Source organism: Podarcis tiliguerta (genome assembly GCF_965153285.1).
Source record: "Podarcis tiliguerta genome assembly, chromosome: 9".
Classification (NCBI taxonomy): domain Eukaryota; kingdom Metazoa; phylum Chordata; class Lepidosauria; order Squamata; family Lacertidae; genus Podarcis; species Podarcis tiliguerta.
The window spans coordinates 15,473,239-15,498,057 of record NC_139542.1 but is presented as its reverse complement, the minus strand read 5'-3'; the positions used below and the strand labels follow the sequence as shown (position 1 = coordinate 15,498,057).

Sequence of the window (24,819 nt, the reverse complement as noted above, 5' to 3'; positions counted from 1 at the left end):
CCCACGCAACGCCACTGTATCTATGAAGCTCCTTTGTACGAATTGTCATTGTTTGCCCAGATGCTCTGCACTGAGGGATGTCTGACAGGCCTCCTGATTATCTTATCAAATGCTAATGTTTTGTGTAAACTGTGTCTGGAACTAAGTAAAGCTTGTTAAATCCTCAGGAATATCACATCTTGGCTTGCCTGAGCCACAGTAACCCCACCTTACGTGTGATATAATTTCTGACTGTACAGTACAGGGGGTGTCCTTCTTCTCCGTGCCAAAACGCAAACCCTTAAAAGAGATGTTTCTTCTTGGTTCTGGGTCTCTCATGCCTCCTTCCTAGGAGGGGAGGAAACTCTGTCGCAACAGAAAAATAAAGATCTGCCTTGCTTTCCCTGCATCCTGCCTCCATCCATTCATCTCTGACCGATCATGGACTTAGGGGACTCAGTCCCTTGGGCAGCAAAAGCCAACCATCCCTATTTTTTCTATATCAAGTCCAACCCCTGCAATGCGGGGTTCTCAGCTAAAGTATCCATAGCAGATGGCCATCCAACCTCTGCTTTAAATCCTCCAAAGGAGAGTCCACAACCTCCCGAGGGAGAGACTGTTAATAAAAAAGGGTCCAATTTAACTAACTTCCTTTCATGTTTCTTATGTGTTTTCCGTTAGTGCCAAGTCTCACATTCTTTGGTCCCCAGTTTCAATAGATGGTTGTTGGCCTGCTGGTTGGTGCTTTTTGTGTTTTTAAACAGATCAACATGCCTGAGTGTGTTTTGGTGTACTTTGGAAAATAGACAACACTGCTCATTTAGACAACATTTATTTCAAGTGTTAAAATCATTAAACGTGAATCACATAGAAGACTCTCTGGGTTTTTCTTTTACTTTTCCATGATGAAAATGAGAATGAGCTACACAGAAAGGCTTGCATTGCTTTAGTGGAAATGAGAACTAAAGGCATCAATTTGTTTATATAACAAAGCCTGTTGTATTTGGATCTTTACTAACTGAAATCAAACTCATTCTTGAAAATAAATGTTGACATGAAAACAAGTTTCCCATCTGCCTAGCTGAGAAAAAGAATATTACTGATTTGTGTCCACATTTTAACGTTAATCTTCCTTGCTTTGAAAGCAGAAATTTCATTGTCAATGCTAGGCAGTTTCAAGGACCTCTGATGATTGTGGTTATTTTAGAGGCACAGGTTTCATATTAGACTTCTACACTTCAAACTTCAGCTTCCTCACTGTCCTGGAAATCCCCGAGGACATCTGCTGATGGTTCACTTTCATCAAAGACCTGTCAAAAATGTAATAAAATTACGGTATTGGCCTGAATATAAACTGCACTCTCCCCCCCCCCCAATAAAAATTCTGACCGTGAAAAGTTAAAGAATTTATAGAATTCTATTATTCTATGAAATCCTCAAATAGTGACTTACACATACAATCATGCAATCAATAAAAACTGCTGTGATGGCACACAAGGCAAGAAATGAGCATCTCTCCTAAAACCAAAGGTTGAACTACTAGAATGCATTTACTGCTAATAAATTAAACAGTTAAAATGAAGAGCATGACGACTTAGAAGCCGTGACCCACCAGTTGAAGCCTGATGGGCTAAAATCTACCTGTAGTTGTGATCATTAAGGTGCACCTCTGGAGGAAAGTAAGCTAAGAATATTCTATTGCCTAGAATTTCTAAATTTGCCTTATTTGTTATAGCAGTTATCACTGAGCTACCCAGTGTGTGTGTATGCTTAAAGCAGTCATTTAAAATCTTAGGATACTTAAATTTGTGCTTCTACAGGTAATAATACTTTATCTCAAAAAACTAAAACCAGCAGAGGGCTAAACTTTAGCCATGCTGACTATTGGCATTCTCACAGCCAATGCCAAAGTGATGCTTATAATGAACTAACTGAAGCAGAGTTAGATTTCTATGTTTAATTTTTACCTGTTGCTCAGCAACGTTATTGTTTTCTTCTGTTAAAAAGGATACCTGTAACAAAACAACAACAACCCAGTATATTACTGTTATATCTGTAGAATTCTCCAGATGCAAAACTTTGGTGCTGCCCTTTTTAAAGCAACTCCATTTCTCTTGTCAGGAAAGAGGGTTAAAGGTGGTTTAGAGTTCCAAGGACACTATAGTTAATGTGAATCGCTTTTTGTTGTAATCACGGTTGCAAACTAATTTCAAACCATTAGGGAAGGACTGGAGTTCATTAGTAGAGTATTGGTTTTGCATAGGGGGATGCAGGGGTACGCATACCCCTAAACATTTTGTGAATCTAAGTTTGGCCTCATTGAGGGGCAATATTTTAATATGAGTAGGAAAATGAGAGTACCCCTAAGCATTTTATTTTTAGAAAAAAGCACTGAATATAAGCATTTTTAAGCACACTGTATATGCATTTTTATATACCTTAGTTGGCTGGGGTCACAAAATTCAGAGAAGTGTGAATTTCAAAAGATTGCTGTTTTAGGTCATGTATTGTGTTGGAAAGTATGAATGAAGGAGGCTTGCCTTTAAATGTGAATGTGACTGGATTTCTCCACAAGCTCTAGTGCCAGATTCAATTCTAGGCATCTCCAGGTAGGGCTGAGAGAAAGAGCTATCCAAAATTTTGGAGAGCCACTACTAGTCATTGTAGACAATAGTGTGCTAGGTTGACCAATGATCTGACACTGTACAAAGCAACTTTCTGGGCTCCAAAATCTCTCTGTGTGTATGTGCTTATGTGTTTCTAAGGGAACCATGGTTAGTGTTAAACCTGGTTAGCATTGGTGCACCAGCAGTAATCAGCAAAGGCAAGGAAGGGAATTTTTATTTAGGGGAGAAGGAGAGAAAAAGGAGTGCACATGCACAAGGTTAGTTCCCAATTTGTAAACCATGGTCTGCTCTGTTTTGTATCTGCTAAAGACCTTGACAACTAATCCTGTAAGTTACTCATGAACAAGTTATTCAAGCATCACACACTCACTGTACAATTCTCTATAAGAAAGCTTACTTGTGGTTCAATCTTCTCTATAGCTTCATCCGAAGAAGGAGCACTCTGAAAAAGCAAAATGGATAATGTCAAAAGCTATGTCTATGACAAGGCTGCCTGAAACATAGTGAAAAGGTCAAACAATACATTGGTTAAGTTGGAAAAACCCAAATACAGTCGTACCTTGGTTGACTAACACCTGGTGAGTCAAATGTTTTGGCTCCCAAGCACCGCAAACCCGGAAGTGACTGTTCCAGTTTGCGAACTATTTTTGGAAGCCAAATATTTGATGGGGCTTCCAATTGGCTGCACGAAGCCCCTGCAGCCAATCAGAAGCCGCACTTTGGTTTTTGAACATTTTGGAAATCGAATGGACTTCCGGAACGGATTCCATTTGACTTCCAAGTTACGACTGTATACTGAATGTTACATTTGTGTATGGGTGCCAGCCCTGACATCAAAGCGAGAACTCTGAAATAAACCAAATACATTCTTGTATGTGTGGCATCGTATATTCACTGATAGAAACATAATAAAACCTTTGAACAAAAATGTGTTCATGTCAAGTTGATTGTTTGTAGTAGTTAATTGAAGCAACTTAACCATAGTCCATTCTGTAAAAACTCAGTGTGATAAGTTACTAGATAAGATGTTAGATTTCAACTGACATCAGGAGAAGCATCGCCATCAGTGGTCAAGGCAGATGGGAACTGTAGTCCAACAACAGCTGGGGGGCAAAAAACTCCCCATCCCTGATCTAGATGGAAGCATTCCTACTGCCATTTTACTTCAAAAAATGGAAGGAGAAGAAGGGTTTGGAAAAGTGACCCTGAAGTGTCTCCGGACAGCGCTGGCCCCCGGCCTCTTAAGTGAGATGGGCGCACAACCCTAGAGTTGGACACGACTGGCCCGTATGGGCAGGGGTACCTTTACCTTAAATGATAATACTGAAAGCAGTGTCTCGCCTAAAACCAATCTAAGCATAATGCAAGCTTCTTATAATTAAATACTAAAAGGGAAAGTCCCAACTTCATTAAATGTTGCCGTATTACCTCTTTGTCAACCTGTGTCAAGTCCAAAGCAGATGAGCTCAGAAAATCAAGAGAGTGGATTTTAACAGCACAATTGTCTTGTTAAAAATGATTTGTATGGCTTACTCCCAGGTCAATGGGGTCAGGACTGCAGCCTTTGTAGCTATCACATCAGCAAATAACTCCTATCCATAATAATAATAATAATAATAATAATAATTTTTTATTTATACCCTGCCCTCCCCAGCCAAGGCCGGGCTCAGAGCGGCTTACAAGCAATAATAAAAACAAGATGAATGATTACAACTTAAAAACAAAAGTAAAATACAACATCCATAGCAAAGAAAGGTATTGCCATATTTCCTCATATCGCTGGTCATGTTATTGCTCCCAATATATATATGCTTTGTATCATGTTAGAAGTCATAATCCTACATAATACATAGGGGTTTCTCAAACCACATTATTAGAGGAGCGTTGCTGGAGGTATGGGACAGAAATAAAAGGTTTCTAGAAAAAAGCACCCCATGGTGGTTATCACCCATTGATATTATAACGATTAAAAAACCAAATATGGAAGAGCAAAGATGGACCTATGAAGACCTCCTGGTTAGATCGGGTAAAGGTTGGAAGATTAGAACATATGAAGATTTAAAAGATAGGTTAGTAAGTTGGTTACAATTCCATCAAATAAATGCTCTATGGAACGAACATAAAAAGATAGGAATAAATGAGAAAAAATCGAAATTTCAGGTGGAAATAGTAGAAGGAAACACCAAACTTTTATCCAAAATGTACGATCAACTATTGGAATGGGATACCAAAGATGAGGAGGTGAAGGAGGTTATGATTAAATGGGCTATAGACTTGGGCTATAACCTAGAATACGACAGATGGGTACAACTTTGGAAAATAGATATGAAATTTACAGCATGTGTGGGGCTCCGAGAGAATATGGAAAAAATGATGTATCGTTGGTACATCACTCCAGTAAAATTGGAAAAAATGTATAAGACTGGGGACAAGAAATGCTGGAAGTGTAAAATAAAAGAGGGTGATTTCTACCATATGTGGTGGACTTGTGTAGAGGTGAAAAGGTTCTGGGGACTTATTTATGAGGAACTAAAAAAGATCTTGAAATACACTTTTCCCAAGAAACCTGAAGCTTTTTTGTTAGGCATGGTCGGTGAGGAAATTAAAAAAGAGGATAAGACAATGTTCCAATATGCAATGGTAGCAGCCAGAATACTGTTGGCGCAGAACTGGAAAACCACCAATATTCCAACAATCAAAGAATGGCAGATTAAAGTATTTGAATATATAGAATTAGCTAAGATGACACAAAGAATCAGGCATCAAAAAAGTAAAAAATTTATTAATGATTGGAATAAATTCTTAACATATACAGAAACAAATTTAGGTAATATTAAAAGATACAGAGAGAGAATGGAGACCGCTGAAAGATAGGATGGTTAAATAACCTAGACCGAGATGAAGGGAAGTACTTTTTCTTTTTCACCTTTTCTTTTTCTTTTTCTTTTTTGGCACTACTTGTATGTTATGATCTCTTTTTGGATTTTTTATGATGTATGTATGATTTGTTTGAAAACTCATTAAAAAATTTATTAAAAAAAAAAAGAAGAAGTCATAATTCTACCAATGATGGCACTGAACCTTGTGGATACTTTTTTGCTATATTTCTCCGGAGAGTTCAACAGCAAAGAAACTTTACATACCTGATAATCTTCTGCTGGAGATTGCAGTTGTTTGACAGCAGGATGGTTTTCAGCATCCTGGGCATAGAAAAAGAACCAAAACCTGTATTTTTTCCACCACATCAGTACAGAACTTAATAAAAGCAACAGAGGGTCATGGTTTATCTAACCACAGCTGTGAGAGCACAGGTCCTGTCCCTGCTCTGCGGGGAACCATTCTTACAACCAGTGTCATTTTTCTAGAAAAAGGGGTGCCGGAATTCACCATGAATGCCTCCCTTGTTATCTCACAAGGGCAATCGTGGCCACCAGAGAACTCTGTGCCAGTGAATTCTGGCTGGAAAAACCCCCTGCTTACAACTCAGATAGGAACCTTTTTACTTCAAAAAAGATGATAAAATACATCATTAGAAGAAACATAAATGGCAGTATTTAACGGGGTATCCAACCTAAAACCGATGGAAGCATAATTAAAGCTGCTAATATATAAGGAAAGGGAAACTTTATTAAATGCTGCCATTTTACCTCTTGGTCATCCTCTCTGGTGTCCGAAGCAGGTGAATTCTGAAAATCAGGAGTGCCGAAGAAAGTCAGTTTCTCCTCGCAAAAGCACAATTTTCTGATTAAAAATGATTTATGTGGAAAGGGCCCCTATTTTGATTGATTGCATCACTGCTTAGATGACAAATGTGTCCATACATCTAGTTCGGTGTGCAGTGTAGTAACAAACAGCACAATCCTATAAGACTTCCTGTGAAGTGCCAAAATCTTCATTTGTCATCAAGTGGTCCATAAGGCTGATCTATTAGATGTTGTAAATTCTTGATAAGGGGGAACCTGTGGTCTTCCAGAAGTTGTTGGATTCCAATTCCCATCAGACCCAACAACAAGGTCGATGGTCAAGGATGATGGAAATTGTAGTCCAACAGCAGCAGGAGGACCACAGATTTCCCATCCTGGCTCTAGATGGAAACATTCCTACAACTATTTTACTGCAAAAAAATATTTATTTAATAAGGTGCTGGAAGAAATGTAAATGAAAATACTGAAAGTAGTGTCCCGCCTAAAGACAATCAAAGCATAATGGAAGCTGCATCTAATTAACTATGAAAGGGGAAAGTTCCAAATTTATTAAATGCTGCCATCATACCTCTTGGTCAATCTCTGTCAAGTCTGAAGCAGGTGAGTTCTGAAAATGAAGAGTGTGGAAAGTCATATTTCTCCTGACAAGTGCACAATTTTCTGATTAAAAAAGATTTATGTGAAAAGGGCCCCCATTTGCGCTGATTTCTCTTAGATTTCTGCATCACTGCTTAGATATGGTCCACATCAGCGAGTCTTAAGATCACAGCAAGGAAAAGTCTTGCCATAGCTATTGCTTCGAATATTTGTTTGTTTGTTTGTTTGTTATCATGTTAGAAGTCATAACTCCACCACTGATGACCCTGAAGACTTTGTGGTTACTTTCTGAAATATACTCAGAGTCGAGAGTGGATTTCATGCTCTTTATTCAGCTCATAGTGGTGAGGAAGAATGAAAGTCCTCTCAAAGTATCTACTTTATATACATTATTTACACAATGGGCTGCCCGTGATTGGCTAATTCCGGAATTCTCCTGTAGGCCAATCAGGTTGTGGATTCACTTCCATCTGGAGCCGGATTGGGTGGCTCCTGCAGACCAATCATACTGCTGCATTGTTCTAGGACCAATCCGACTGCTGCATTCTGAATCCTATTGTTCTAGGACCAATCAGACTGCTGCATTATGGATCCTATTGTTCTAGGACCAATCAGACTGCTGCATTTTGGATCCTATTCAACTCAGTACATAACACTTTCCTGCTGCATTTCTCCGGATAGTTCACTGGCAAAGAAACTTTCCATACCTGAGAAGCTTCTGCAGGAGACTGCAGTTCTTTGAAAACTGGTTGACTTTCAGCATCCTCAGCCAAAGAAAAAAAAAGGAACAAAAATCCATATTCCAAATGAAAGTTTTCCATTTGTAATGTTCTCCCCACCACACAAATGGGCAACTTCATAAAAGCAACAGAGAGCTGTCCCACTCATAATGTGTTTTATCTTATACTTGTCCTCATGTAAAGTGTGAACTGTCTCATAAGATTGGCGTATTAACTATTCTGGACTCTAGATAAGGAATGGGGAACCTGTGGCTCTCCAGATGTTGCTGGATTTCAGCTCCCATCAGGCCCAATGGTGAAGGATGATGGGAATTGTGGTCCAATCACAGCATGAGGGCAACAGGTTCTCATCCCTGCCATAGATGAAAACATTCTGACAACTCATGACCAAACATTTAAAATTCAAAAATGTGATTTAAAAAGACCATCAGAAGAAACATAAAGGTAAAGGGACCCCTGACCATTAGCTCCAGCCGTGACCGACTCTGGGGTTGCGGCGCTCATCTCACTTTACTGGCCGAGGGAGCCAGCGGACAGCTTCCAGGTCATATGGCCAGCCTGACTAAGCCGCTTCTGGTGAACCAGAACGGCACGGAAACGCCGTTTACCTTCCCACCAGAGCGGTACCTATTTATCTACTTGCACTTTGACGTGCTTTCGAACTGCTAGGTTGGCAGGAGCTGGGACTGAGCTCACCCCGTCGTGGGGATTCGAACCGCCAAGCTTCTGATTGGCAAATCCTAGGCTCTGTGGTTTAACCCACAGCGCCACCCTTAGAAGAAACATAAATAATTTATTGGAAGAGGGTCTTACCTAAAAACAATCAAAACATAATGGAAGCTGCTTATAATTAACTATGAAAGGGGAAAGTTCCAACTTTATTAAATGTTGCCATCCTACCTCTTGGTCAACCTCTGTCAAGTCAAAAGCAGGTGAGTTCTGAAAATCAAAAGAGTGTGGAAAGTCACATTTTTACCATTCAGCTGTGGATTGCTGCCTTGATGCAGTGAACTGTTTTGCCATTGTCAATGAAATTTACACCTTCTTTTCATCCTCCACAAAGAGATGGGCAGACCTGAGTCTAAAGTGCCTAAATATTTGTCAGACACTAGGTGGGACGCACACACAAAATCCACAGAAGCTGTTTTGGAACGTTACAGTGCTATCACTAATGCCCTCAGTCATTTGTACTCTGACGTTAAAGGGTATTCTGCTCTGGTCAGACCTCACCTGGAGTACTGTGTCCAGTTCTGGGCACCACAGTTCAAGAAGGACACTGACAAACTGGAACGTGTCCAGAGGAGGGCAACCAAAATGGTCAAAGGCCTGGAAACGATGCCTTATGAGGAACGGCTAAGGGAGCTGGGCATGTTTAGCCTGGAGAAGAGGAGGTTAAGGGGTGATATGATAGCCATGTTCAAATATATAAAAGGATGTCACATAGAGGAGGGAGAAAGGTTGTTTTCTGCTGCTCCAGAGAAGCGGACACGGAGCAATGGATCCAAACTACAAGAAAGAAGATTCCACCTAAGCATTAGGAAGAACTTCCTGACAGTAAGAGCCGTTCGACAGTGGAATTTGCTGCCAAGGAGTGTGGTGGAGTCTCCTTCTTTGGAGGTCTTTAAGCAGAGGATTGACAACCATATGTCAGGAGTGCTCTGATGGTGTTTCCTGCTTGGCAGGGGGTTGGACTCGATGGCCCGTGTGGTCTCTTCCAACTCTATGATTGTATGATTGTATGATTCTATGATTCTATGGAAGGGGGAGACCAGGCTTCAAGCTAATAATCTTTTGCAGAAGATGGAAGAAATGGAATTTGTGTTTATGCTGCATTTTTGGGCCCGTGTGCTAGGTCATTTTCACAAGGTCAGCAAAGCTGTTCAGAAATCAGACCTGTTAATGAGTTCTTGTGCAAATTTGTACAGTTCAATTCTGGATTTTATAAGGGAAATTAGAGAAGATTTTGATGAGCTTGAGAAACAAGCAAAGGCCACCTTGCCAAATGTTAACTACAAAACAAAGAGACAAAGAGTGAGGAAATGGCAAAAAAAAGTGCACTTGATGCCTTAGATGCACTTTCTTCAAGAGAGAAGTTTAGGATAAAATCCTTAATTCCTATATTAGATGCGCTTGAAGCCAATTTAAAATAAGAAGTACTGTGTACAGTGATGTTGCACAATTGTTTTCCATTCTTGCTAATCTGACAGCATCTCAGCAAGAAATTGAGCAAGGTGTTGAACTGTTAATGGAAGCATCAGTGGCGTAGCGTGGGGGGTGCAGGGGAGGCCGGCAGCACCGGGCGCAACATCTGAGGGGCGCTCGCTCGCACTCGCGGCTCTCTGGCCCTACCTGGCTCACTCACTCTCTCTCACTGCAGTGCTGGCTGTGCGAATCCGATCCGAGCCGCCGGGTCGCCGCCCACTGTGGAGGGGAGGGTGCCAGGCATGCGGTGCGGTGCGGAGAGAGAGTGAGGGACTATCTGGGGGAGGGACAGTGCAGCGGGGGGGGGGGGCGCAAATTACTTGCCTTGCCCCGGGTGCTGACAACCCACGCTACGCCACTGGGAAGCATACCCAGAAGATACTGACCTGAAACTTATTGATGAACTCTTGCACTTTCACCTGTACGTGAGACAAAGCCATGGGCTTACAGCAGAGCATTCTCTGTCTCATACAGATCTTTCTCAAATTATATACAAGGGAAAAATTCAGCTGGCCTTTGCTAATGTGGAAACAATCTTGCAGCTATTTCTTAGCTTTATGGTCACTAACTGCTCGGGAGAGAGGAGTTTTTCAAGACGCAAAAGAATTAAAAATGAATTAAGGGCCACAATGTCTCAAGAGAGGTTGTCTGCACTGAGCATTTTGTACATTGAAAGTGACAAACTTAGACAAACAAATTTTGATGAAGTTTTGGATGATTTTGCTATGAGGAAGGCTAGAAAAAAACATTTTTAGTCTTACTGTATTTGATGGTTGTAGTTTACTTCTTAATATGTATTTTAAAACTGACTGTTTAATGAAAACATAAAGTAGATTCTAAAAGTGCCACACTGTCAGGTAACCATGATCATATGACCGTATTTTTCTGTGTATAAGACTATATTTTTTCCTAAATTTTTGAAGTTTAAAATAAGGGGTCACCTTATACACGTGTTATACACGGAAAAATATGGTATTTACACTTCCCAGGCAATATAATATGTAAACTCAGATTTTTTTTTAAAGAATAACATTACAACTTCATTTTCCTAAAAAATAATGCTTATTCCATAAAAGGTTTACAAAGTTCAGCTGCTGCAATAGTTTTTCAGTGTTAATTTTAACATTTATGCATTTTTTAAAACCACCATGGTATTTAACAATAGTATCTTATGTCCTTTAGAGGAGAAATTGTGAATTGCAGAATTTTAAATACCCTTCACATCCTTGGATTCAATCAATTTTGTTTATAGCACTCTTCCATTTTCTTCTAGTCGTGAGGGTAGGGGATTGGGAGGGGCATCACAAGTAGAGTAGCCTAGGGCCCCTCTTTGTCTAAATCTGGCCCTGGTTTTCGTGTCAGAAGACATAATTCTACCAATGATGACCCTGAACCTTGTGGATACTTCCTTGCTATATTTCTCCAGAGAGTTCAACAGCAAAGAAACTTTACATACCTGAGAATGTTTCGTTGGAGCTTGCAGTTGTTTGACAGCAGGACGGTTTTCAGCATCCTGAGCACATAAAAAGAACCAAAAATACAGAGAAAACCTGTAGCATGGAAAGTCTTATTTCTCCTGACAACGGCACAATTGTCTGATTGAAAATGATTTATGTGAAAAGGCTCCATTTGGACTGAAACCTATCCATTCTGAAGGAAATCAGCCCTGAGTGCTCACTGGAAGGACAGATCGTGAAGCTGAGGCTCCAATACTTTGGCCACCTTATGAGAAGATAAGACTCCCTGGAAAGGACCCTGAGTACAAGGAGAAGGGGACGACAGAGGATGAGATGGTTGGACAGTGTTTCTCAAAGCTACCAGCATGAGTTTGACCAAACTGCAGGAGGCAGTGGAAGACAGGAGTGCCTGGCGTGCTCTGGTCCATGGGGTCACGAAGAGTCGGAGACGACTAAACGACTAAACAACAACAACCTTTAGATTTCTGCATCAGTGCTTAGGTGGTGCGAGAGGGCAGGAGTGTCTACACTTCTAGTTCAGAATGTAGTATAGTAACAAACAGCACAATTCTAAGACTGCCCACTCAGACGTAAGCTCTACTGAATGCAGTGTAACTTAATCCCAGGTTAATGGTGTCAGGATTGGAGCCTTCGTAGTTGTCACATATGGGCCACACCAGGAATTAAATCCTACCTATAGCAAGGAAGCCTGCCAACCTAGCAGTTTGAAAGCACCCCCGGGTGCAAGTAGAAGGTAAACGGCATTCCGTGTGCTGCGCTGGCTTGCCAGATGCAGCTTTGTCACGCTGGCCACATGACCCGGAAGTGTCTGCGGACAGCGCTGGCTCCCGGCCTATAGAGTGAGATGAGCGCACAACCCTAGAGTCTGGCAAGACTGGCCTGTAAGGGTAGGGGTACCTTTACCTTTACCTATAGCAAGGAAAAATCTGGCTATATTTCCTCATATTAATGGTCAAGTTATTGCTCCAATTTTATTATATTTTTTGTTATCATCTTAGGAGTCATAATTCCTGACCCTGAACCTTGTGGATACTTTCCTGCTATATTTCTCCGGAGAATTCAACATCAAAGATACTTTACATACCTGAAAATCTTCTAATAGAGCTTGAAGTTGTCTGGCAGCAGGATAGTTTTCAGCATCCTGAGCCTAAAAAAAGAACCAGAAACTGTATTCAGAATGAAACTTTCCCATTCATAATGTTCTCTCCGCCACATAAGAGTGAAACTTTCTAAAAGCAACAGAGGGTCATGATTTATCCAACAACATCTGGAGGATGTCAGGTTCCTATTCCTGCTCTGGGGGGAACATGCTTACAACACAGATAGGAACTATTCTACTTCAAAAAATGCAAAGAAAAAAAAAATTAGAAGAAACATACCGTATTTTTTGCTCTATAAGACGCACCTTTCCCCCTCCTTAAAAGTAAGGGGAAATGTGTGTGAGTCTTATGGTGCGAATGCAGGCTGCGCAGCTATCCCAGAAGCCAGAACAGCAAGAGGGATCGTGAAAGCAGTGATCCCTCTTGCTGTTCTGACTTCACTTCGCTGGAGAGGCGCTGCACAGCTTTCTCTCTCTGTGTAGCGCCTCTTCAGTGCTGGAAAGGCGCTGCACAGAGAGGGAGAGAATATTTTTTTCTTGTTCTCCTCCTCTAAAACTAGGTGCGTCTTATGGTCGGGTGTGTCTTATAGTGCAAAAAATACGGTAAATGGTAATATTGAAAGGGGTATCCGACCTAAAACTGATGAATGCATAATGAAAGCTGCTACTGTAATAATTAAACAAGAAAAGGCAAACGTTTGACTTTATTGAATTCTGCCATCTCACCTCCTGGTCATCTTCTCTCACGTCCAAAGCAAATGATTTCTGAAAATCAAGAATGTGGAAAGTCATGTATCTCCCGATGAAAGCACAATATTCTCATTGGAACATTATTTATGGGCCCCTGTTTGCACTGATTGCTCTTAGTTTTCTGCATCACTGCTTAGGTGGTGAAAGATTCCACACTTCTTGTTCCATATGCAGTGTAGCAACAAACAGCACAATCCTAACCATGTTCACTCAGAAGTAAGCCCAAATGAATTCAACGGGGCTTACTCTCAGGTAAGTGGGGTCAGGGTTGCAGTGTTATTAGCTATCACATATGGCCCACATCAACAATAAAATCGCATCCATAGCAAGGAAAAGTCTAGCCATAATTCCTCAGATGGTTGGTCAAGTGATTGTTCCAAATAATATTTGTTTTGTTAGCAAGTTAGAATTCATAATTCCACCAATAACGACACTTTCCTGCTACAATTCTTTGGGCAGTTTAATGACCATGATGCTTTACATACCAGACCAACTTTTTCCAGATTCTGGAAATCAGGTTGATTTTCAGCATCCTGAGCCACAGAAAGAGAACCAAAATCAGTATTCAGAAATCAAACTTTTCAGCTGCTAAGGTTCTCTCCACCACACAAGACTGTAACTTCATTACAGAAACAAAGGGCTCTCCCAGTCATAATTTATCTTTTCTGCAGCAGGTTGTATTTCCCATTGTAGTTCACTAGGGAGGAAGCGTTCTATGCTAGTTTACAGTGTATGTTTTGAGGTTCTGCATTATACTGCTGAATGTAGGGCTAAATCTCAGCAGTTCATTGAACAAATTACTTTGGTCAGAAAATAGAGATAGAGTCGAAAGACTAAAATTTGGCTAATTAAAACACAGTTAAATATGCTTTTGATAGAACTGATAAGGAGTTTAAGTTGTTTCAAACATTTAGTTTGGGGCGGGATATTATATTCCATGAATTCCATGGTATTAAATATTAAGAGCCCTTCTGAGTTGGATCAAGAGTCTTAGGGCGGATCTACACTCGTCGTTTATAATGTTAAACATAAAGGTAAAGGGACCCCTGAGCAATAGGTCCAGTCATGGCCGACTCTGGGGTTGCGGCGCTCATCTCGCTTTATTGGCGAGGGAGCTGGCCTACAGCTTCTGGGTCATGTGGCCAGCATGACTAAGCCACTTCTGGCGAACCAGAGCAGCGCACGGAAACACCGTTTACCTTCCCACCAGAGCGGTACCTATTTATCTACTTGGACTTTGACGTGCTTTCAAACTGCTAGGTTGGCAGGAGCAGGGACCGAGCAACAGGAGCTCACCCCGTCACGGGGATTTGAACTGCCGACCTTCTGATCGGCAAGTCCTAGGCTCTGTGGCCATAATAATAATAATAATTATTATTTATTCATTCATTCATTCATTCATTCATTCATTCATTCATTCCCTGCCCATCTGGCTGGGCTTCCGACAAAATATTAAAAAGACATTAAAACATCAGTCATTAAAAACTTCCCTAAACAGGGCTGCCTTCAGATGTCTTCTAAAAGTCAGACAGTTGTTTATTTCCTTGACATCTGATGGGAGGGCGTTCCACAGGCCGGGCGCCACTACCGAGAAGGCCCTCTGCCTGTTTCCCTGTAACTTCGCTTCTCGCAGAGAGGGAACTGCCAGAAGGTCCTCGGTGCTGGCCTACCAGATATTGTTGCACTGCAACTCCCATCACGCCTGACTGCTGGCCATTTTGGCTGTGCTGCGTAGGAACTCAGCTCCCAACAGCATGTGGCTGGACACAGGTTCTCCATCCCTGTTCTAAGCCAGCAACCCACCTGATAGAGCTCATTTCATATGCTTCTTCTGTGCAGTGCACATAACTTTGTTTTGACCATCCTGAGTCTACCACCTGCATTTCCAGTACTTGTGTGAATGAGAGGGAAAGGGGGAAATGTCTCTATTTCAGTGGAGGGGAGATTTCACACACCGGTGTTTTCAGCGCCCGCGTGCTCTTGGAAGTAGGCTTATCTTCAGAATCCTTCAACTACAGAAAAAAAACAACAACCAAATATCAGCAATACTTCAAAATGAAACTGCCATGCCCTAATATTTCATTCACAACCAGGGACGGATTTAGGCTATAGCTTGTTTAGCTTATACGTAAATCTGGCACTGTTCACAACACAAAGCTGTGTTTTAGTAAAAAGCTTTTTGGTGGAAACGCAAGAATATTGATGGCCCAGAAGTGGAAGCAAGAGGAGCTACCTACGTTAGAAGAATGGAGAATGAAAATGATGGATTACGCAGAACTTGATAGATTGACTGGAAGGATCCGAAATCGATGAGATCAGAGATTCACAGAAGATTGGAAAAAAATTACAGAATATATGCAAAAATTAAGTGATAATCAGATAACGTTTGTAAGTTTTAACGAAGCTCTGTGAGAAGAAACGTTAGAATATTATTAAAAATAAGGTTTAATATATAACAATAATAGAAGTATAATTTCAGAAATGTGTAAGAAGTATGAAGGAGTTTCAGTCAAGTTGAGGGAAGTCAAAAAAGAGAAAGGGGATATAATTAAGATGTATGAACTGTATAAATTTGTATTGGAAAATGAAAAAAAATATTATTAAAAAAAAGCTTTTTGGTGGAAACAGAAACGATTTGGTGGCTGGAACACCTGTTTTATTGATTATAGGCCTGTTCAGTTTGCTAATTTCAAAGGCTGAAGTGGCCCATAAGGTAAAGGTAAAGGGACCCCTGACCATTAGGTCCAGTCGTGACTGACTCTGAAGTTGAGGTGCTCATCTCGCTTTATTGGCCAAGGGAGCCGGCGTACAGCTTCCGGGTCATGTGGCCAGGAAGACTAAGCCGCTTCTGGCAAACCAGAACAGCGCACGGAAATGCCATTTACTTTCCCGCCGGAGCGGTACCTGTTTATCTACTTGCACTTTGACGTGCTTTCGAACTGCTAGGTAGGCAGGAGCTGGGACGGAGCAACGGGAGATCACCCCTTCACGGGGATTTGAACCGCCGACCTTCCAATCGGCAAGTCCTAGGCTATGTGGTTTAACCCACAATATAGGTTGCAGTAGTTATCATTGGCCTGCTTTGGACTAATTATGAAGTGCCGAGAGCTTGGAGCTTGACAGAGTACATCTGTAACTGAGACAGTCAAACCATTCTGAAATATTGCAGTTATAAACCGCTTAGAGGAGGAATGTCCCAGTTGTCGTGAAATAGAATCCTTTTCGTTTTCTTGCCTTATCTTCCTTGGTTTTCCCACTCCCAACATTAGAAGGATGGTCCTGAAAACAAATATCAAAAACTAGTACAGTATGTGAAAAATCGTATCACACAATATGATGTTTTCTTTCTCATATTAGCTCAGTGTGTTATAGGTTTAGGGGAGACACTCTGAATGATAGCTGTGGGTCTGTTCCTAACCTGTGACCCTGTATTTGTGAGTTTAGCATCTAGTAGAAGAAACCTGTTAAAGCAGTTCCTTTGTGAAATAGTAATTCTCTTGGTTCCTTACCTTTTCTTCCTTGGGTTTGTCGCCTTCAGCTTTAGAAGAATGCTCCTGAAAATAAAAATCAAACACTAGTGTGTGTGGGGAAAATGCATCTCACAATATGACGTCGTCTTTCAGAGAGACAGAAATATGGCTGATCTGTGCTGGACTTAAAATGGTGGTTCCTGCAAACCAACTGGGGAAGGAAGATCTGTTGGGGTGTTCATGCTGTGAGCCCCTCCATCTTATGCTCAGGTTGTATAGATGTGTATATATGAAACCATATGCCCTAAGGACACCACAGTCTCCATTGACCTCCACTCCAAGGAATCGAAACCTTGGCTATGTACAGGGTCCCATGGAATCTCTTGCTGCTTGGAGACTGGGGTGTGTGCCACGGGGTCCTTTTAGGTTCCTTACCTTTTTTTCTTCAGCTTTGTCACTTACAGCTGAAGTCAAATGGTCCTGAAAACAAATACCAAATATTAACATGTAAAAAATACAGTCGTACCTTGGTTCTCAAATGCCTTGGTTCTCAAACAACTTGGAACCCAAACTCTGCAAACCTGGAAGTAAATGTTCCAGTTTGCAATCTTTTTTCGGAAGTCTAATGTGCTCCTTTTTGAGTGTTACCCTTCCGATTTGAGTGCCACACTTCTGTTTCGAGCCCCACACTTCCGTTTAGAGTGTTACGCTGAGGTCTGTCTGTTTTTGCTACTTATTTTGCGGTTTTGTGGCTCTTTTTTTTTGGTATGTGACTGTGTGGAGCCCAGTTCAGCTACTGATTGATTGTGTGACTGTAGTACATTGTTTATTGCTTTCATTTTATGGATCAATGGTCTTGTTAGATAGGAAAATTCATGTTAAACTGCTGTTTTGGGGTTATTGCTTTAAAAAGTCTGGAATAGATTAATCCATTTTGCATTACTCGCTATGGGAAAGCGTGCCTTGGTTTTGGAACGCTTTGGTTTTGGAACGGACTTCCGGAATGGATTAAGTTTGAGAACCAAGGTAGTACTGTAAATAAATCACATCTCACAATAGGATGTTGTCTTTCCCAGATCTATTCAGCAGAAAGGAAGCTTTGCATACCTTTTCAGTTTTCCCTTTTTCTGCTTTAGCTTCTTTCTCCTGGTGATCATCATGCTTAAAGCAAAGAAAAAGTGTCAATATCAGTATTTCATTTGGCACTTACTTCATGCCTCATGACTGTCAGATAGGAACTTCTCTGAAGTGAGAAGTCTTCATATGATCCTTGATCATAGCTGAATCCTGTTTATTTTATGGTGCAGTTTACATACACACACCGGTTCAGTTTTCCATCAGTGGACTGGATCTGTTTTGCACCAGCGCCTTAGTGCCTGAAGTTCTCGATTTTCCTCCAAAACCACTTTTCAAAACAACAGCAACCCACTATTTTTTTTAACCTTGGTGCTATCGCTTGTAGCTAGACCAGGATGATCCTGAAAACAAAAATCATATCTCACAATGTGATGCTGCCCTCCCTATATTGGGGTGTGTGTTTATTTTGATTGGGTGTGTGTGTGTTTTATTTTGATAATATATTTCGTGGTTTTATATTTTGATTTGTTCTGTGAACCACCCTGAGACTTCCGGGTATAGGGCAGTATATAAATTCAATAATAATAATAATAATAATAATAATAATAATAGCAGCGGAGACCAAGATTTGCATACTTTTTCACTTTTTAGAGCCTGGGGTGTGCGCAACAGCATTTCCTACCTTTTCTTCCTTGGTTTTATCGCTATCTGCTGGAGATGAATGGTCCTGAAAACAAATATCAAATCTAAATGTGATATATAGACACACACACACACACACACACTGACATTGTCTTTCCCACAAATACTCAATGTGTTTGGGGATGGGAGGGTCAGTCTGGATTCTACCTGTGGGTGCCTTCCAAACCTGTGATCCTGTGTTTGTGAGGTTTAGAATCTAGTATAATAAGCCTGTTAAAGCTTCACTTTAACACTTCTCTTAACTTCACTTCTCGCAGTGAGTGAACCGCCAGAAGGTCCTTGGCGCTGGCCTACTAGATATTGTTGCCCTTCAACTCCCATCATGCCTGAGTGCTGTCTCTGAACTTCAGGCCCTCCTCACACCTGCGCAACCGGGGATCCAAAGACAGGGATGTATAACTGGGCCTGCTAAAGCATTTTTGGGGAAAATACAGTTACAAACTGGTTAGTGCAAAGTCCTTTTTACCTCTTGTTTATCAATCTTTTCACTTTCATCTGAAAAAACATCGCCCTGCAAACAAATATCAAATGTTAGTGCATGGAAAACCATTTCCCTCCCTTTCTATATGATGTTGTCTTTCCCTTCTCAGTTCAGCGGGGAGGAAATTTTACATACCTCTTCTGTCGCTTGAGTGTCTATGTCCTGGTTATCGTTATGAATCTCAGCCTGCTTAAAACACAGAGAAAGGGACCAATGAGAGTTTCGCACTTGCGAACTTCTTTTTAACTTTTTTCTTCCCAACTGTTGTGAAATAGTAACTCATTTTGGTTTCTTACCTTTTCTTTCTTGGCTTTGTCGCTTTCAGATTCAGAAGAATGCTCCTGAAAATAAATACCAAACAGAAGTAGCGTGTGTGTGTGTGTGGGGGGGGGAATTGTGTCTCAAATTATGATGTCATCTTTCCCATAACTGTTCGGTGTGTTTGGAGACTGGGGTGTGCGCTACAGCATTTCCTACCTTTTCTTCCTTGGTTTTATCGCTATCTGCTGGAGATGAATGGTCCTGAAAACAAATATCAAATATAAATGTGATATATAGACACACACACACACACACTGACACTGCCTTTCCCATAACTACTCAATGTGTTTGCGGATATGGGGGGTCAGTCTGGATTCTACCTGTGGGTGCCTTCCAAACCTGTGATCCTGTGTTTGTGAGGTTTAGAATCTAGTAGAATAAACCCTTATACAGGGGTACCTCAGGTTACATACGCTTCAGGTTACACACTCCGCTAACCCAGAAATAGTGCTTCAGGTTAAGAACTTTGCTTCAGGATAAGAACAGAAATCATGCTCTGGCAGCAGGAGGCCCCATTAGCTAAAGTGGTGCTTCAGGTTAATAACAGTTTCAGGTTAAGAACGGACCTCCGGAACGAATTAAGTACTTAACCCGAGGTACCACTGTAAAGCAGTACTGGCTTTGGCTTGCCAGTTAAGTACCCTCATCAGCATCCAAAAGAGTGAGCTCTGTTGCCATAGAGACAAACTTCAACTGCCTGGATGCCACACCATTTTAAGATAGAGAACAATAGACGGTGGTGGGAGACCTATATGTGAGAGTTTTTGCTGATGCTGGAAGCTGGAGAGACAGAGACATGTCTGCTCTGTGCTGGAACTAAAATGGTGACTTGGGACTTTTCTGTAAACATAATAGGGAAAGAAGAGCTGTTGGGGTGTTAATGCTGTGAGCCCCTCCATCTTACACTCAGGTTGTATATATGTGTATATGAAACCATATGCCCTAAGGACACCACAGTCTCCATTGTCCTTCACTACAAGGAAACTGAACATTGAGTACGCGCAGGCTCCCCTGAAATCTCTTGTTGCTTGGAGACTGGGGTGTGCGCAACAGGATTTCCTACCTTTTCTTCCTTGGTTTTATCGCTTTCTGCTGGAGACGAATGGTCCTAAAAACAAATACCAAATATTAATGTTGGTTAACACACACACACACAGAGAGAGAGAGAGAGAGAGAGAGAGAGAGAGAGATTGTATTTCCAATAACTACTCAATGTGTTTGGGGATGGGATTGTGTGTCAGTCTGGATTATAAAACCGTGATCCTATGTTTGTGAGGTTTAGAATCTAGTAGAAGAAAACCTGTTAAATCAGTTCCTTTGTTAAGGTACTGATTTTGCCTGGCCAATTAAGTGCCCTCATCAGCATCAAAAAGAGTGAGCTCTGTTGCCATAGAGACAAATGGGTGGATGATTTCACACTTCACCTGACTGGATGCCACACCATCTTAGGATGGAGAACAATACACAGGCAGGGGGTAAGGGTGGCACTGTGTGTGAGAGTTTTTGCTGATGCTGGAAGCTGGAGAGATAGAGACATGTCTGTTGCACCTGGGAAACACTGGCTTGTGAGCGCTCCAACTGGAGAACAGCCTTTACCTAAGGTGTCCTGGGTTCTGAAGATGCTGGAACTCAGGATGAAAGGGAGAAACGTGCTAAGAGGAAGGCATACTTGGCAAACCCTCACCATGATCAGCTCCCACCCAGAAACCTATGTCCCCACTGTAGAAGGACGTGTGGATCCAGAATTGGCCTCCACAGTCACTTACGGACTCACTTTTAAAACCGTGTTTATGGAAGACAGTCTTACCCGGCTACAAGTGATTGCCGAAGAAGAAGAAGAAGAAGAAGAAGAAGAAGAAGAAGAAGAAGTGGTGTTGTACCTGAAATGGTAACTTGGGACTTTTCTTAAAACATAATGAGGAAAGAAGAGCTGTTGGGGTGTTAATGCTGTGAACCCCTGAATCTTAACGCTCAGGTTGTATACATGTGCATATGAAACCATACGTCCTAAGGACACCACAGCCTGCATTGACCTTCACTCCAAGGAAGCTGAACATTGAGTACGCACAGTGTTCATTGGAATCTCTTGCTGCTTGGAGACTGGGGTGTGTGCAAGATGGGGGGGTCAGTCTGGATTCTACCTGTGGGTGCCTTCCAAAACTGTGATCCTGTGCTTGTGAGGTTTAGAATCTAGTAGAGCAAAACCTGTTAAAGCAGTTCCTTTGTTAAGGAGACCAGAATGTGTGCAACAGGGTTTTACCTTTCCTTCCTTAGTTTTATCGCTTCCTTCTAGAAACCAATGTTCCTGAAATCAAATACCAAATATTAATGTGCAAATAAAAATAAATCTCACAATATGACGTTGTCTTTCCCATATTTGTTCAGCACGAAGGAAGCTTTACATACCTTTTCAGTTTTTTCTTTGGCTGCCTCAGCTTCTTTGCCGTGGTGATCAGAATTAACCTCAGCACTCTTAAAACACAGAAAAGGTACTAATATGAGTATTCCATTTCACACTTACGATATGCCTGAGGTGAGTAATCTTCATGTTATCAGTGGCCCTAATTAAAACCTGTGGATTGTTTGGTGATGTTTACATACACACAAGTTCAGTTTTCCATCAGTGGATGGGACATGTTTCGCACCAGCCTCTTAAGTGCCTAAAGTTCTGGGTTTTCAATGAGAAGACTGACCTCCAAAATACTTCTAAAATATAATCCTTACGTGATAAAATCAATACCAGTAATAATAAAAAATGAAACCTTGTCAGCATGGAACATGAGCGGGTATGGGATGTTCTTAATTACAGAGTTCCTTTTGAATAGATTAATGTCCTCACAGCAACGGCAGTTTCCACTGAGCTGGCTGCATTATTTTGTTCCTTGGGTTGTAGAACTGCTCACAAAATCAACAGAACAGGAACTGCCACTCACACAATGTGGAAATTGTGTCTACCAAGAAGTAAGAAACACCTTACCTTAAGCTGCAACATGGCTGCTTTACACAGTCTCCACACACAGAAAAAGGGGCAAAGCTAAATTTTACACAGGGTGCTGTGTGTTATTTGCCTGTGTGTGCAATTCATCTGACACGCAACAGGGATGGATCTAAAGGGCAGGTACTAGCATGTGTTGAGCATTCTGCACATGTGGTGGGCATGTGTGAGCCTGAGCGCCACTCCTGTGTCCCTCAGTGTATGGGCTCTACGTGCCACTGAGTTCTTATGGACTGATTCTGTAGATCAGTGGATTATCAAAGATGGAGGCCGTAATGAAAGGTTTGCCAAGAAGTAGCATAGGGATGTGAGTCTTTCTGGTGTGCCAGAGGCTCCTTTAGAAGCAGTAAAAACTACAGTGTGCTGGTGCAGCATAGTGTCTAAGAGATCGAACTATGAATCAGGAAGTCCCCTGATTTGAACAACATCTCCATCAACACCTCCCTATGTTGCCTTAGGCTGTTGTCTGTGGGCATCAGTTCCCACCACATCTAATAAGACTGATTTTCGTCATAGGGTTGTTATATGGATTACAACTACAAAGTGTATGCTAAGCACTTTGAACTCCCGAAAATGCTTTGCCTTAGTGGTGTAAACTGGATCTACTGGATTAGGGTGATCATACACCTGGCCTGTGCTTCATTTTCCACAGGAGGCAAATGAGGGGATGCATTACGTACCTTCTTTATTTCCTGGTCCCTCTCAACATGGCCATCTTTTTCATGGTGAATCTTGGAAGGAGAGAAAGTAGAAAAAAGAGATGATGGGGCTGGATCTCCTGCTGTCAAGCCATTAAGACAAATTTACAATTCTTGGCTTTTTGCTTTTTTGCAAATGTACTTACTGGCAAAGCCAAGGCAATGCTGAAAAGGCACCAGCAGATCACAGCAGTCTTCATTGTGGAAGATCCCCTGAAGAAGATGTTCTAATGGTCAGTTGATAGGTTACATGTAGAAAAGAAGAAAAGCTGAAGAGCTGATTGCAAACTTGCTAGAACTTTTCTAAGTGGCAACACGATCACGCTCTTTCACTTTGTGGTCTACATTCCCAATGCACACTGCTCATCAGTGCCGAACCATCATCAACGCAAGGGAACAGTGGATAGACTGAAGCAAAGAGGCACAAGGTGGCTTCCTGAGAGTGGTACCTTGAAAGCAGATGAGTGTGACAGCATTGCCCACTATGGCATTTACATTTGTTCCTTTATTGCCCCGGTAAATCAGTTTTGCTGCAGGTGTTGTGAGGGTATGTAGCACTTCAACAACCTACAGAACTCGATTAATCTGAAATAATAGCAGGACAAAAGAAATGCTTGTGTGTGTGTAGACTAAGGATGTCAGAGAAATTTAATTCAATTCGCCTTTAAAGGAAAACTTATGTCATTTGCATTTCCCAAAACAATACATGAACTGAAACTCATCCATCCTGAGAAAAACCACATTTTTTCCCCTGAATTTTGTAATGCAGTTCTTCAAATGAGTAATGTGTACAAAAATGCATATACTCTGGTAAAGTGTGCATATAGAAACTCAGATATTGGTGGAAATGGCCTCCAAAAACGCATTGCATTAGAGAAAATTGCTGTACAAAAATGTATGGGAAATGGCATACAAATATGTATATAGTGGTAACTCGGGTTACAAACACCTCAGGTTACAAACACTTCGGGATACAGACTCCACTAACCCGCAAGTAGTACCTCAGGTTAAGAACTTTACCTCAGGATGAGAACAGAAATTGCACGGCGGCAGCAGCGAGAGGCCCCATTAGCTATAGTGGTACCTCAGGTTAAGAACAGTTTCAGGTTAAGAACAGACCTCCGGAATGAATTAAGTTCATAACCAGAGGTAACACTGTATTAGAAGGAATCCACTCTAAAATGCTGATGAATTCTCATGAGGACTTTTGAAAATATATATCTATAAATGGATGTGGAAAATGAGAAATTCAGAGAAACCAAAACTGACAGATTCGTCTAAGAGTAGTCATTCCAAAATTTACTTACATCTGAGAGTGGAGCTTGGAGCAATCTTGGCTTACTCAGTCTCTTCCTTTCTTCTTCTGCTGCTGGATGCCTACAGCCCCCTAGCATTTAAACCCTTCCCAAGAAATCAACCCACCAGTTGTCACCCATGAGGTCGAAAGGGGGAGGCCATTAGCTTTCTTATCACCATATCCCCCCCCCCCCATTCAATGACTTTCAGAACAGACAAAAGCTACTGGTTGAAGTGTTCCTTATCGTGATCAAGCATTTGTGTTCAGTGCTCGTTTTTTCGTCTCAGGTGGGAGGATTTAAGGGGCACAGAGTATTTCATCCAGCCCATGTAGGAGATTCTGAGGGGCGTGTTGTCTTTTGCAAACTGCGTGGAAGAGGAAAACCAGTTCTCTCTTCAGAGATCAACTGATAATTGCTCTTAGATTTCTCATGGATGAAGATATGTTTGGTGTGCTTCTTTCTGTGTGCATGAGTGGTTCATTAAAAGGACAAGGTAATCATTCATTGGCATTTGGTTTCGGTGCAGAAAAGGGAGGATGGATTTTGGATCCCATATGGAGGATGAAGTAAGAGGGCTGTACAGTGTAGTGCAATGTATCCA

The 24,819-nt window shown here is 41.5% G+C and overlaps 1 protein-coding gene across 1 annotated transcript; it reads right to left on the bottom strand.

Annotated features, from left to right (window-relative positions):
- Positions 1-795: 795 nt before the first annotated feature.
- LOC310657739 (uncharacterized protein) lies at positions 796-24,342 on the bottom strand. The gene is made up of 21 exons (XM_083398859.1): positions 24,228-24,342; positions 23,067-23,147; positions 22,903-22,953; positions 21,634-21,699; positions 21,488-21,532; positions 18,406-18,450; positions 16,686-16,730; positions 15,132-15,182; positions 13,662-13,709; positions 13,153-13,191; positions 12,412-12,474; positions 11,306-11,362; positions 10,236-10,268; positions 8,548-8,586; positions 7,615-7,671; positions 6,879-6,917; positions 6,254-6,292; positions 5,750-5,806; positions 3,004-3,048; positions 1,947-1,991; positions 796-1,289 (listed from the first exon to the last, which is right to left on the bottom strand). Exons 1-21 carry the CDS (start codon positions 24,312-24,314, stop codon positions 1,218-1,220), a joined length of 1,104 nt encoding a protein of 367 aa, XP_083254985.1. The 5' UTR covers positions 24,315-24,342; the 3' UTR covers positions 796-1,217.
- Between the last annotated feature and the right edge of the window lie 477 nt (positions 24,343-24,819).